Below are 15,409 nucleotides of genomic sequence, written 5' to 3'. Positions count from 1 at the left end.
TTGTTTGTCAAAAGGTCGCAAGAGGGGAATCACATGATCTTGGGACACAGCAACGATCGTAAGTATGAACCACTTGCCAAGCATCTGAATTTTGATTACATGGTCATGGGGCTGCTAGAAAGGTTGTAAAACTATGAAAAATGTTCGTAAATCATTTTTTTCAGTGCCGTTGTAACTTTGAACGGTCACTAAATGAACTGTTGTAAGTCAAGGACTACCTGTATAATGAAATGCTTTTGGATTGTTAAGAGTACACCAGGGTGGAATATGCTGCCTATGGAGATTGTGGATCTTCCAAGTCTTAAGAGCTTTAGGAACAAGCTGGACGGCACCTCCCAAGGATGATTTAATTGATTTTCTTGCATATGTTCCCATCCAACTTTTTAATAGCAATAGCACTTAGACTTATATACTGCTTTACAGTGCTTTCCAGCCCTCTCTAAGCGGTTTACAGAGTCAGCATATTGCCCCCCAACAACTTGGGTCATTATTTTACCTACTTTGGAAGGATGGAAGGCTGAGTTAATCTTGAGCCTGATGAGATTTGAACTGCCAAACTTGCAGACAGCCGGCAGTAATCAGAAGTAGCCTGCAGTACTGCACGCTAACCACTGCGTCACCGTGGCTTAAGGTAATTCTATAATTCTATAATAATTCTATAGTTTTATCATTCGTATTAAGTGAAGAGGCTCAAACAGGATTTTATTTTTTTAGCCTTCTCATATATATTTAAATAGGTTTTATAACTTTTAAGGTATTTTATTTTTTCGGCTTGCATAAATGGATGGGCAGAGGATTCTTTGATTTTATGGTGTGTTTATCTTTGTCTTGGCCTATTAAGTAGAGAATCTCAACTAAAAGCAAGCAGGCAAAATTGGCTTTGAACAATCAGGACGTATTCTGAATGTGTGTGCTTGTTATCTAAATAATACATAATATTTGTTAATAAATAAAAGATTTATGAGTGATTTTATTAAAGCAAGCAGTCTTTTTTTAAAATGGTGTTTGACTTGGAAATAAATCAGTTTGGGCAGACTTATTCCTGTGGTGTCATAGAATACCAGACGCAACTGAGGTAAAAGGTCTAGTTTCCTTGACTTCTTTGCAGTTTTCTGAGAAGTACAGTTTCTCTGAGGCTACTTTGAATTCTAGACTAGAAAGATTTGAGTTCTAAAGCAGCAGGGTTGTTTTCTTTACATTTGGTTCATCATGATTATCAAATCATGATGAACCAAATGTAATGGGTGATTATCAAATTCTGCCTCAATCAAAGGGCATACATGAGCCAATTTGGTGTAGTGGTTAAGGTGCTGGCTTAGAAACCAGGAGGCTGTGAATTCTAGTCCTGACTAAGCATGAAAGCTGTCTGGGTTACCTTGGGCCAGTCACTCTCTCTCCCCGTCCAACCCACCTCACAGGGTTGTCCTGGGGAAAATAAGAGGAAGAAAGAGTATTATGGATGTTTGCCCCTTTGAGTTACTTATAAAAATGATATAGGATAAAAATCTAATAAATAAGATACGTAGAACATAAGCAATGCCTGGGGTAAAACTATAAAAGTTAAATTCATGCATTTTTAGCAGCTGAAAAAAAAAAGGTTTAAGGCAAGGTAGAACGGTGGCCATCTAATACTGCTATTCTGGAAAACAGGACTAAAAGCAGTTTAAGTAAACATGACCAGGAGGTGCTTCCAAATTTATCAGCCTTCATTTCTGAAGATGTTTAAGCACAGACTGGACAGCCAATTGCAGTCAAAGCAATTTGTTGGTGCTTCTTAGACCATTCCATTTCATTTTAAAAACATGACACTTTTCAGCATTTACAGAGTTGAAAAGTGCTCAATTTCATGTATTTTGTTTTCTTCACAAAGTGGGGCCTATTTTTCCCCATCACCACCCTGGAAGCCTAGAGTCTAAATTAATCTTCGGTAGCCCTGACATATAAACAGTTACTCTCCTTGTAGACTGGGCAGCCTTGGATATTTCTAAAAGAAAATCAGAAATTCTAAAAGAAATACAGAAATACAGTACAACATAGGAGGAAGACCTCACCGTTTAGAGCCCTCATAAATTTCTGTCCCTGTGGTAGGGCAATTGCATAATACAGTAATAATAACAATAACAACAGCAATAACTCCTCTCATTTGGAAAAAACTCTTCTCACGGGATGAATTTCTACCTGTCTTGAGAGCAGCGTGTGATTGTTGCCGGAAGAAAAATCAAGGTAAAAGATGGGTTACAGGTAGTCCTTGACTTACCACAGTTCATTTAGTGGCTGTTTGAACTTACAACGGCACTGGAAAAAGTGACTTATGACAGTTTTTCACACTTATAACCACTTCAGCATCCCCATAGTCATGTGGATCAAAATTCAGACGCTTGGCAACTGACTCATAACGATGACAGTGGCAGTGTGGGGTGGGTGGGTGTGTGTGGGGGGGGGTCCCGTGATCCCGTTTTGCAACCTTCTGAAAAAGCCATGTCAACCGGGGAAACCAGATTCACTTAACAACAGTGTTACTCACTTAACAACTGCAGCGATTCCTTTAACAACTGCGGCAAGGAAGGCCGTAAAACGGGGGCAAAGGTCCCTTAAATTTCTCACTTAGCAACATAAATCTGGGGCTCCATTGTGGTCCTAAAACGAGGACTACCTGAAGTAGTAGCTAAGTAAATCTGTGGCCCCAAGGCCTGCCTGGGATTATTCCTAAGGAACCTAGCAGGCTTTTCTACAGAAGAATAATTCCACCCAGCTCACGGGGGACCCGCATCCATTTAGGATCGCGCTGCATTTCCAATTCCTAGCTAAATCCTCCACGATCACGCGGTTGCAGAACCCACCCTCCACCCAAAAAAAAAATCCATGCAACTCCACGCTCGCCCGGCCTCTTCCCCGCCCTACTTCTCCGCCCCGCAGACGTCACCCCGCCCGTCAATGAGCCGGGGCCGGTCCTTTGGAAGGGCGGGGAAGGGGGGCGAGCCAATCCGCCAGGCTCCTGCCTTCCGGGAGCGAAGAGGCCGGAGTGGCTCCTCCTTCTTCGGTCCACCGGTGCCCGGCCCGCCCATCCCCAGCTCCGTCTGCGGAGAGAGGGCAGAGTTCCCCGCGCGGGTGGGCGATGCCGCTCGGGCTCCTTTTCCAGCTGCAGGTAAAGCCCGTCTGGGGGCGAGGCGGGGTTCTGGCGGGACGAGCAGAGGGCTGGCGGATCCAGGATCCCCGCGTTAAAGGAAGCTGCATGCGGCGGGGAGGCTCTTCCGCGGCTCCCTCCGCCAGAGCACCGCTCAGGACAAAAGGAGCCACGCCGCAAAAGCGGGGAGAGGAGCGGGTGGGTGGGAAATCTCTCGTGGCGGGCAGGGAGGGAGGGGTCCGGCCCTTCCACGCCACTTTTTCTTTGCCTGCCCCGGACGCGCTGCTGCCGCCCGCGATCTCTGCTGCGATCTTTCCCGGGAACCTGCTTCTCTGCCCGGGTGGACTCGGGGAAGCGCGTCCCTTCCACGTTTTGGGAAGAAAGCCCCCCCCCCCACCTCCCCAAACTTCGCTGCGCTCACATCCGAGGGTTCCTGGTGGGCTGAGTCCCCTCGGCCTTTTTTAGCTGCCGGACGGCAATGGATGACCTGCATCCAGCCGACCTTCCGTGGCGGGTCTTTGCAAGGAGCGAAGTCGGGACCGCCGTGGCTTAAAGGACCCGGGGTAGTTCGCTGGAACAAAAGAGCCCGCGTTAAATCCCAAAGGTGCTTCCCAAACCCCTCAAGAGGCAACTGGACTTTATTGTTGTTGTTTTTCTTGGAAGACGTTTCTCTTCCCATCTCAGAAGCTTCTTCGGCTCTGACTGGATGGTGGAGAATGGAAGGGTTTATATTCCTTGCAAACAGCTGGTCGTTTGCCGCCTTTAGCAGAGTTGTTGAGGCCACTTGAAAAAGCACTTTTGGGACAACTGTGACCTGGATGACTGAGAATCTCCATAGACAACCGGTGTTAAGTGTCCCCCAAAGGTGCTTTTTTTACCCCAAGAGGCAACTGGACTTTCTGGTTTTTTTTTTCTTTGAAGATGTTTCGCTTCTCATTCAAGAAGCTTCTTCAGCTCTGACTGGATTCCATTCCCCCCTCATCAACTCAGAGCTGAAGAAGCTTCTTGGATAGGAAGTGAAATGTCTTCAAAGAAAAACCAGAAAGTCCAGTTGCCTCTTGAAAGAAAACAGAATCTTTGGGACAACCCGCATTAAGGCTTGCTGGTCAGTCCATTTATTTATTTTATTTATTTATTTGTTCAACTTGTATGCCGCCTTTCTCTGAAGACTCAAGGCGGCATTCCATTTTAGGAATGGATTCAGTAACCGGCCACAATGGAAATTTCCTGCTGGCAAAATGTGTAGAACGAATCCTCCATCTTGGGGGGTATGCATGGGACATATTCCAACCTTAAAATATTTTTTTTGCGATGAGTTTTCGGTCACACATCAGAAAGTTTCGTGTATGCCGATGCTTTGCAGACAGCTCCTGATCGTCAGAATGGTCACTGTGTTATGTATGCTTGCTTGCATGTAATCCCATTGAATTGCATGGGACATATTTTTAAATAGGCACACATAGGTGGCATAGAATTCCCCAGTCTTTCTGTTAGGGAGACTGCAAGTATATAGGATGTTTTTGTGTATGTTCTGAATGCAAAACACACACACACACACACACTTAACACATCTCATTTGAATAAATGTACAGTGTGTGTAAGTGTGAGATGGAGGGAGGGATTCATTCTGGAGAATTTCAGAACTTAGTTCCAAAGGATACACTTTGCCTAGAAAAAGTGGCATTCTTCTCTTTGGGAACCTCCACTATAGCTTTACTGAAAATTGTTATTAATCTCTTATTTACCTTTTCACCCTACTAAATTGTTTTTGCCTGGAAGATTGGCTTTAAAACAGAAAGAAATGGCAATGATAGCATAAAAACAAGAAGATAATTAGCCGGAGTATGCCACTTCATGTATTTTTATAGAAATCAATATAGGGGATATTGCTATAGTAACCGTGGCTGGATTGTAGACTCAACAAATTAATGTCCACTACAAATCAATTTATTACCCATTCTTAGAAAGGGCTATACTTGGGAGGTCTGGTATCATCTATTCATCAAATCTTAACTGGTCTTTTCTTTCTTTCTTTTTTTCTTTTCCTTTTTTGCTCTCCCAAGTTAAAAAAAATAATTAAGAAAGCTTTTTATTTAGCAGAGGAATTGCAATGTTTTGCTTGAAAAATTTTTTCCAACAATATAGGGCCACAGAACGTGATCAATAAAGTGAAATTGGAAACCCCTTGAGATCTGTGTTCCAGTATTTTAAGTTTTGAAAAAGTTATGTAGGTTCAGTAAACAAAGAGGTTGTGGGTATTAACTTTAATGGAAGATATTTTTACTTGTTTCCTCAAGATGATAGGTCTAAGAGTAAGAGAGATACATAAAGGAAGACAATTTTAAAATATATTTTGCAGCCAGCATTCATTTCAAACCCCTCTTGTACCATTTTCATCTAAATATAGACTTGTTTTGAAAAGCAAGCAACATATTAATGAGATAAGGCATATTCACTTTTTTAATAGTTCTCTTTTTTAATTGTAATTTTATTAAAAAATTACACTTAAAGAATAAAAAATTAATACAAACTAAAAAATAACATAGTAAAGAAAAAAATATAAAATGACTTCCCTCTTATAAATATAAACAATTTAGTAACCTACCATCTTCTCTTAAAATGAAGCAAATTATCTCTTCTTTCCATATCCCATCTCTTATCTATAAACAAATCCTTGAAACCTTGTCATTTCAGTCCTGATCAGCAAAAGTCCATTAAGGGTTACCAGAAATAACAATATATCTATTGATCAAATAAACCAACTTTATATTCCTAGTCACTTTTAACTGTCTTGATCTTTAATCCCTTCAAATAATATCCTAGAACTTGATTTATTTTTAGTTGTTCCTTCTCAGAAAATTACCCAGGTGTCTCTCTTGTATGTGATATTTGTGTATCTCTTGTCTAATGATGTCTATTAAGACTTAAAGTGATTTCTCTTGTATGTCTAGTTTAGCATATTTTCCATGTCATTTTTATAAGCTGTCATTTTTAAATCCGCTTCCCACTTTCAGAGCAGTCTCAGACTTATCCAGTAAAACTTGTTCTTCTTCCATAACATCTTTTGAACACATTCTATCTTTCAGGTTTTTTTTAATATTCAAATATTATGGCCCATTCTATAGTAGTAAGTCAAATTTAAGTATTCTCCTTTAATTATAATCTTTAGTTCCTTCTAGTTCTCTCTAGTGCCCCATCGTATCTTTTTTTTAAAGAATTCAAAGCAAAGGCACTTTCCCACAGGAGGGGTTCTTATAATTAATTCCAAAATCTTATTTCAAATCCTTCTAGACCCTTAGTTCATTTGTATCTTTCTAAAATCAAAGTTGTATCACTCATTTGTATTTTTTTATAAAAAATTAAAAATCCTTAAATTTGTATTTAAAACTTTGTTCACTAAGGTTTGAAAGAAACTCAAGCAGTGTTTTCAGGCTTGTCAATCTGAAGGTTTCTAGTAGCTGGAAAACGGTTGAGAAGCAATTTATGAAAGTAATTAGAAAAAGAAGTATACAAAGCCAATGCAATCCCAAATTGCAATCCCAAAATTATCATGATGATGTATGATCTGAACACTTGAAAATAATAAAGCTGTAACGAACCCTTTAAACACTTTTTATTATAGAGAAAAGATTTATAACTTAGTTAGAAATTGTATGAGAAACTACTAGTCTTTGTTTTTAAAAAAGAGATGACCTTGTTTGGGAAGGAGGGAAATGGGAGAGGGGGAGAAAAGAGAAGGCGGAAGTGGAGGACCTGCCTGATATTGAAATTCATCAGAAACATTAAAAAAAAAGAAACATTGTCCTAATAAAATCAAAGAAAACATATTGACCAGGAGAATAATTGCATCACAGGTCAGGATTGTCCTGCACTGTGAATTGGTTGGGGACAAGTTTCCTTTGGCAAACTGCCGAGGACGAGGGTGCAGGGAGGAGCACGGGTGGAGAGTCAGCCAAGGATGAACACCAGTGGTGGGTCGGCTACTGCAGAGGCCCCATGATGAAGTAGACCCAGCCATGTGCCCGTGGCTAATTATTCTAGACTAGAGTTCCCCAACCTTTCTGGATTGGTGGAACAGGTGCCTTTACTCGTGCATGCAACCATGTGAACGGGGCCGCAAGCGCAATGCTCGTGATAGTGGTAGCACCTGTGTGGTGCTCGCAGTGATGCTAGCGCAAATGGGGGTATGCACCAGTGATGGGTTGCTCCTGGTTCGCACCGGTTCAGGAGAACCGATAGTAAAAATCTGTCATTGCTTGCAGAACCGGTAGTAATGGCTGGCTGGCCACGCCCCCAACTGGTCCCCCAGTTGCTGCCCACTCGCCCTGGCTGCCATGTTCGTCGCCGCCATGTTCTTCGCGCATGCACATCCCATTGCTTGTAAGTCCAATGGGATGCGCATGAACATAGAACATGGCGATGACGGCAGCAGCTTTTCCCACCAGTACTTTTTGGCAGCCTGAGGAGAAAGTGGCTGGCAAAGAAGCCTTTTTGGAGGCTTCCTGGCCAGCCGCTTTCCAGCAGCAGCGGCTGGCTGGGGGCCACAGAAAACTCGGGTCAGCTTGCCTTACCGATTCTGGACCAGTCGTCGCGGAAGGTAAGCAGCCGAACAAAGAGGTGGTGGTGGAGAGGAAGGCAGGCAAACGGGCCTGGCCATGGGGACTGCCAGGAAGGCAGGCAAGCATGTCAGGGCTGCCTGGCTAGCTAGCTCCCTTCCCCGTGGCCCTGCCCTGCTTGCCTGCCTTCCATCCTGGCCAGTGGGTGGGCAGGCGGCCCTTTGGGGAGACGGAGCACTGCGCTGGAGCTAAAAGGGGCGGTGGCAGCAGCGGTGCTGCAGGAGAGCAGGTGGATGTCCCAGGGCTGCTGCACATGTGCACAGCATGTGAAGGGAGGCAGACACCCCCCTCTGAGGAAAAGAGGCAGCGGCAAAGCCCTGGCTGTTACCCAGGAGAGGACCACTAAGGGACACACACACACAAACGCCCCTATCGCCTCCGTTGCCGCTTCTTTTGCTATCAGCTTCTCACCACTCTTAAAGTCGATCGTGAAGAGCTGGAAGACGTTTCCTTAGATCTCCACCAAACTCATTGTTGGAGTGTCAACGATCTAAGAAAGCGTCTTCCACTCTTCACAATCAACTTGTGAGAAGTCGACAGCAAAAGAAGAAGCAGCAGAGGCGACAGGAGCATGTGTGTCGCTCTGCTTTCCTCTCCCAGGTGACGGCCCGGCTTCACTGCTGCCTCTTTATCTCAGAGGGGCGGTGTCTGCCTCCAAGTCCTTGCGGAGGGACACTCATGCCCGTTACCTCTGCTGCCGCTTCTTTTGATTTGAAGAGCTGGAAGACATTTCCTTAGATCTCCGCCAAACTCATTGTTGGAGCGAAATGTGGCAGCCATGAGCTGAGCTTTCCTCCAAGTCTCATCCGAAAAGCTCTATGCAGAGAGAAGCACCTGTTTCCCTCTGCTGCCCACAGCACTTAGAGGAAAGCATTGCTCATGGCTGCTAAATTTTGCTGTGCTGTGCCAAACGCTTTCCCATAAAGAGCAACGAAGGAGAGAAACAGCCGCTGACCCGGAGAACACATGGACTGGAGCAGCTCTGTGTGCTCTCCATTGGCTGTTTCTTCCCCTTCGCTAGTGCAGCATAGCGAAATGTAGCAGCCATGAGCTGCACTTTCCTCCAAGTCAGATCCAGAAAGATCTGGCTGGGAGGGGTGCCGGCTCAGGGCAGCGGGCTCAGCTGCAGTCCAGACGAGCCGAGGAATTGCGGGGAGCCTCCCATGTGTTGCAACCCCCTCCCAGCCTTCACCCATGCCTCTATGTCTCCAGTGTCTCCCAAAGCCGCCGCCTTTGGAGCCACAACAAGGACGGGGGCAGCCCAGTAAACTGGGTGCCCGAAAACAGCGCGGAGGCGTGGGCAAAGGCTGGGAGGGGGGTGCAACACGTGGGAGGCTCCCTGCAGTTCCTCAGTTCATCTGGGCTGCAGCTGAGTCCGCTGCCCTGAGCTGGCAGAGGCCGCGCAGAGCGCGGCTTGGAGCATGATAACCTTGCCCTCCCTGAGTGCTGGATTCTGCTGTTGCCATCACCCCTGGCCTGCCTGGCTCACCCCCGGCTGGCTCCACGCTCATGTGGGCTAGCTCGGCAACAACAATGCTAAAAAGTTCTTCGGTCGGCCGACGAAAAGGAAGCTGCTTCATGCTTTCCCTCCGTTGCCCTTCCCGGCTGGTGGCCCGCGGAAACAGGGTCACCCTCTTGACTGGGGGCCTGGGCGTGTCCTCAGTGAAGCCACCCCTGAGGTCCAGAGAGAAGTCTTTCTCCTGCACGCTCATCTCGCGGACAGGACCCAGCCGGCAGGAGTGGGGTGCTCTGGCTGCAACCATGGGGAAGGCCCATCAGAGGCGAGAAAGGGCGTTTATCGGCCAGGAAGGGCAATGGAGGGAAAGCTGAGATGACCACCACCACTCCACCACGTCCCGACCTGGATATGGGGCCAGAGTGTCAAAAAAAAAGTGTCAAAAAGTCCCCAAAATTTTCACCACCGTTTCGGTGGGCGTGGTTTGGTGGTGGGGGTCATGTGATTGTGTGCGTGAGTGATGTCAAGTTGGCCACGCCCACTCAGTCATTTCTCCCCACCTAGCCACACCCACAGAACCAGTAGTAAAAAAATTTAGAACCCACCACTGGTGTGCATGCACGCAGTAGCCAGCCATTCACACAGCCCAGTGGCCAAGAGTCCACAGCCCTTTAGTGGGCTCTGGCCCACAGGTTGGGGATCCCTGTTCTAGACCCTTCTAAACCCGCTGGAGACTGTTGTCTTGCATTCCTTGTGAGGACCAACTGTCTGGAGCACTTGTGGGGAATCTCACATCCTCTCCTCCTCCAGACAGGAATTAGTAAAGAGTCAGTCTACTTGCCAATTCTTCATTCTCCCGTGGTCATTTAATTGTTACCTTGTTGGATAATGAAACAACCAGGGTCAGAATGCACCAAGGACTTGACAATTCAATCCTCAACTACATATAATCTGTTCTATTGGAAATTAAGAATTCTCTGCTAGTGGTGAAAAGGAACAGTAAGGAAGATTTAATTTTGAAATACCCAGATGAAGACCAAAGCTTCCAAATTTCCAGCCATTCATGAATTTGCATCATTTGGGGCCTAGCTTGAAGGAGATCTTCAGGGTTCCTCAAAGCCACACCGAAAATGTGGGTTAGCAGAATTTGCTGCTCTCTTTGTTGTCCACACTAATAACTGGTCAGTAGTACTGTCATTCTTGATGCTTCTGTATTGTCAAGTTCTTTCCATCTATACTAGTCCTCCTACGAAAGCAGAAATTTTATTTTCCATCATTCTGTGAATGAAGTCACTGTTAGCTAATTCAGTTAGAGTTTGGGAGGAAAGATGAGAATACAGACAAGAAAAGAAGCATATGTTGTTCGTTGGATGACAGATTTGCTTAAAACTTTGCTTGGAGGGAGAAAAGGAAACTAGATATAAACAGGATAAAAATTGAAAAGAGATGCAAATTAGTCTCAAGAGCATAGGTGCTAGAGGTTTTAAAGAACCTGCTTGTTTTTAACCATGTTATTCTCCATGAAAAAAATTCTAGTAAATGAATTAAATTCAGCTATCTCAAAAGACTTTTAGAAGTAACAGTTCAAAGGAATTTACTCCTAGTTAAGTCGTGAAGAACTGTAGCCTAACTTTATTCAATATCGTAAAAATAACTTAACATTCTACTTCTAAGTTAGCATAAAATCTGCTTGTATCTTGGCATAATAACATATTTAAAATGATGACAATGCTGCTTACATAAAGGAATACATAAGCTGTTAATGGAGGAAAAACAACTTAGGAAAGTGTTGTCTTTGTATGCCTCTCTCATTGTCTGGACTTAAACAATATTTCCTTCCTTGTTGCTTTGATAATGGATCTCCCTTGTCTCCATCAAGGCCATCCTTTTTACTCTCTATAGTGGGTAAGGAATTTACGGTTCTTCAGATGTTGATTGTACTCTTCAGTCAATATATTTAATCATGAGAGTAAAATAGTTTAGCAATATCTGAAGGGCCACAGGATTTCTGTTCTTGTTGTAGGATCTTAGAAAGATCACGCATGGACCTTTTTCAATAAGATTTCAGGCTTGCTTATAATGCTTATAATTATAATGCTTATAATGCATTGTTCATGTATGTGGGTTACTTTTGCAGGGCTCAAGGAGGGGCCTACATCCATTCTTGCCTTCCTAAATCTCAGCAGTCTGTGATACCATCAACCATAATATTCTTCTGGACTGGCAACAGAAGTTGAGTGTAGTGATGCCCATTGTAGCGGTTCTTCTCTTTCAATATTGATAGGGGAGAAGAGGCCCAGCCCTAGACCTTCTTATGTGGATGAAGATTTTCAGTCATCCAGGTCATGGTTGTCCCAAAGGTGCTTTTTCAAGAGACAACTGGACTTTCTGGTTTTTCTTTGAAGACGTTTCGCTTCTCATGCAAGAAGCAATCACTTTTGGGACTTCTTGTGTCCAGTGTCTACTCATTTCTCATTTCTATTTAACATCTACATGAAACTTCTGGGTGAGGTTATCAGTCAGCACAGGGTGAAATATCACTACATTGATGACATGCAACTACCGTATTTTTCGGAGTATAAGACGCACCTACCTTTTTTGGTGAGGAAAAGAAGAAAAAGAAATCTCCCTCTGCCTCTGCCTCTGCGCAATTGTGCCTCGTTACAGCAAACAGCCTGCTTTACTTTCATTTTTGTTTTCAGCATAGCTTGATTAGCACAAGGAGAAAAAAAAAATCTGCTCCAGCAATTTACCTTTTTGCAGCAAGCAGCAGAGCCCTGCCCAAAACAGCTGAGAGCAAATCAGCTGAGAGTCGGGAGGCTGATCCAATCAACTTGTGCTAATTAGGCTGTGCTGAAGCTGAAAGGAGCTGGTTTTTCTTGCTGTTTCCTTGCAAGGAGGTAACTGCTGCGGGGCAGAGGCCAAAGGGTGGGGGCCAGTGGGTGGGCGGGGCTACATTCAGTGGATGAGACGCACCTAAATTTTCACTCCCTTTTAGGGGAGGAAAAAGGTGCATCTTATAGTCCAAAAAATACGGTATATATTTCCACTCCTAGCCACACAGTTGTATTACAGGTAGTCCTCAGCATACAAAAGTTAATTTAGTGACCATTCAGAGTTAAGTGGCACTGAAAAAAAGTAGCTTATGGCTGTTTTTCGCACTTACAACCACTTCAGCATTCCCATAGTCATGTGATCAAAATTCAGACACTTGGCAACTGACTCATATTTATGGCAGCTGCAGTGTCTCGGGTTCATGTGATCACCTTTTACAACCTTGTCAATGGGGAAGCCAGATTCATTTAACAACCATGTTACGAACTTAACATCTGCAGTGATTTACTTAACAACTAGCACAAAAGGTCATAAAATTGGGGCAAAATTCACTTAACAAATGTTTCACTTAGCAACAAAAACTTTGGGCTCAGTTGTGGTTGTAAGTCAAAGACTACCTTTATTTAAGATAGGCAATCATCTACATTTTCTAAAAAAAATAATAATAATTTAGGTTCATAGAAAATAGGGTTTGAGTTCCAAAATCTTAAAGTATTGGTTGCAGACACTTGTCAAGTAGTCGTTTAAAAACAGAATGCTTACAATAACTTACTCAGGCTATTGCTTATTACAACTTTTGTGAGTATCAAAAGACATTTAAACTACACATTTATATACAGCTGAAAAAGAGTTTTTATAATAATGGAAAGGAGTTTTCATTTTGTTTTCTCCTCATAATAGCTCCCTCTCCTCCAACTACCAATATGTCATAAATGATGCATGTGTGTTAACAAGTGGACTACGAAATATTTTTACATGTTAGTAAATACATGTAAAAAAAATTTGGGCCAAGTTGAGTTGCCACAGATAGAAGAGAGTAGTTGTAGCTCAGGGCTGAGTTGGTTCTTTATGCATTTATGTTGTATGTCTTTTAGATTCACAACCAGCATAATGTTGGTACTCCAAATTCTTAACCAGAAGTGTGCAGAATGGCGCAGGGAGAAGTTAACCTGGACCATGATATACCACTCCTGACTCTTCCACCATATTGGGCCAAAACCATTGTGGGACTTTTTTCCATTATCTGCTTTGTGAACAGCTATGATGGAGATTTTGTCTTTGATGACTCTGAAGCTATAATCAACAATAAGGTCAGTGATGTATTGTTGTAAATAGAATTAAAAAGGAATACAGTTTTACTTGTGCTTCCGATTATTGGTTACGTTAATCAGATGAAAATCTTTTAAACAGATCTAGAATACATCTCCGATTAATTAAAAAGCACACTTGAATATAATGTAACTCATTAAGAGTATACATTTGTAAAAATACAAAAGAAAATGCCTTAAAGAAGTTAGAACGATGTTTTTCTATTGCATCAGCAGACTTAAAATAGTACTTGAAGTTGTTCTGTCATTTAGGAAGACAAATGTGGCAAATAACTATATTTGTGGTATATTTTCAGCATCACAGCTGCTGCAAAATAGGGTCATTTTTGCGTTCAGACGTTGGGATGCAAAAGAAGGATCTGTGGTGCAAATATACTTTGTTAAACGCATTCAGATTCAGCTTTTGTAATAGGTTTTATGTACATTATATTTCTTTTTGTGTTTTCCTGTTGTATACATTTGGTGGTGCAAATATACTTTGTTAAACACATTCAGATTCAGCTTTTGTAATAGGTTTTATGTACATTATATTTCTTTTTGTGTTTTCCTGTTGTATACATTTGGAGCAATTAAATCATTCACCTGAAACCTAATTTGTAGGTCGACAATCTTTTTACAAATGATGGAAAGATGTGTTTGACATAAGGATGAGATATGCATAAGAAGACCAGGAGTGGTACAGGTAGTCCTCGAGTTACGACCACAATTGAGCCAAAAATTAATATTGCTAAAGTGAAACATTTGTTAAGTGAGTTTGCCCCATTTTACAACTTTTCTTGCCACAGTGGTTAAGTGAATCATTGCATTTGTGAAGTTAGTAACACGGTTGTTAAGCGAATCTGGCTTCCCCATTGACTTTGCTTGTCAGAAGATTACAGAAACTGATCACATGACCCCAGGACACTGCAGCCATCATAAATATGAACCAGATGCCAAACATCTGACTTTTGATCATATGACAGTAGGGATGCTGCAATGGTCGCAATTGTGAAAAACGTTCATAAGTCATTTTTTTCAGTGCCATTATAACTTTGAACAGTCACTAAATGAACTGTTGTAAGTCGAGGAGTACCTATACTGTCTTTGTATCTCTGATTATTCCATAATGGTGTATTTTTAGTATGTAAGTAATCCTCGACTTATAACCATAATGGAACCTGGCAATTGTGGTCATAAGTGTTGACAGTTGTAAAATAGGTCATCATGTAATCAACCAAAACATTTTTGCGATGGCCATTAAGTGAACACCAGTTGTAAAGTGAATGTTGTAATTGTTAAGTGAACCATTGTTTGCAGTGACCGGATTTTGTTGGAAATTACATTTTCTGGCAAAAATGTAAATCACTATCATGTGACTGAGGGGCAATGCACTCAAAATGCAGTCACACGACTGGGGCTGGGGGAGGGCAGCTGTCATAACTTCGAAACTGAATCATTAGCACTTTTTTGGAGCGGGGGGGATTCCATCATAACTTCAAGTCATAAGGACGACTTGTACTACGTGAAGTAGTCCTAAATTTGAGATTGGAACATGATTTCAGACACTTTGCTTAATCTTACGTCACAACTTAATTTTGAAAGCTAGAAATAAATTAAAAATATAATCTGTTAATTTTCTGCATTTTCAAGCCCCTGAAGTAGCTAAGAGAGGAAAAAATACAAGTATACATTTTCATAAAGAAGGAGAATAGAAGTGGTTTAAATAATTTATTCCAGAAATTAATTTTAGAGTGGGCACATTCTGAGGTCCATGTTTTTGCAAGTTATCCACTGTCAGTTCCTGGGGCTCCCTGCTTTACAGCTGCTACCAGGGTCATCTTTGGGGGAGGAGTCAAAAGTCGAGATAGTGGTCATGGCCACATGATCAAAACCAGTGGTGGGTTGCCCCCGGTTTGGACCGGTTCTATAGAACCGGTAGTAAAATCAGCGGGAGGCTCCGCCCACTGACCCTGACGTCATCAGAAGTAATCTGTGCATGCGATCCCGTTGCGAACCAGTAGTAAAGGTAAGTAGAATCACCCCTGATCAAAATCTTGTCTCCTTTCTATAT

General features: G+C 42.8%; 1 protein-coding gene across 3 annotated transcripts in view; it reads left to right on the top strand.

The window, feature by feature from the left end:
* Positions 1-2,941: 2,941 nt before the first annotated feature.
* TMTC4 (transmembrane O-mannosyltransferase targeting cadherins 4) overlaps positions 2,942-15,409 on the top strand; it is a 90,421-nt gene continuing 77,953 nt past the window's right edge. The window contains exons 1-2 of one of the 3 annotated variants that reach the window (XM_034418214.3): positions 2,942-3,145; positions 13,126-13,341. In XM_034418214.3, the coding sequence (XP_034274105.2) occupies positions 13,180-13,341 (162 nt within the window). In that variant the 5' untranslated portion in view covers positions 2,942-3,145; positions 13,126-13,179. The remainder of the gene's footprint in view (positions 3,146-13,125; positions 13,342-15,409) is intronic. The other 2 variants (XM_087871519.1, XM_060686584.2) reach the window with 2 other exon arrangements.

The sequence above is a fragment of the Pantherophis guttatus genome, chromosome 5 (genome assembly GCF_059756535.1).
Source record: "Pantherophis guttatus breed Tessera chromosome 5, ASM5975653v1, whole genome shotgun sequence".
In the NCBI taxonomy this organism is placed as follows: Eukaryota; Metazoa; Chordata; class Lepidosauria; order Squamata; family Colubridae; genus Pantherophis; species Pantherophis guttatus.
Note: the sequence above shows the minus strand (reverse complement) of the source record. Positions and strands in the feature narration are given on the sequence as shown.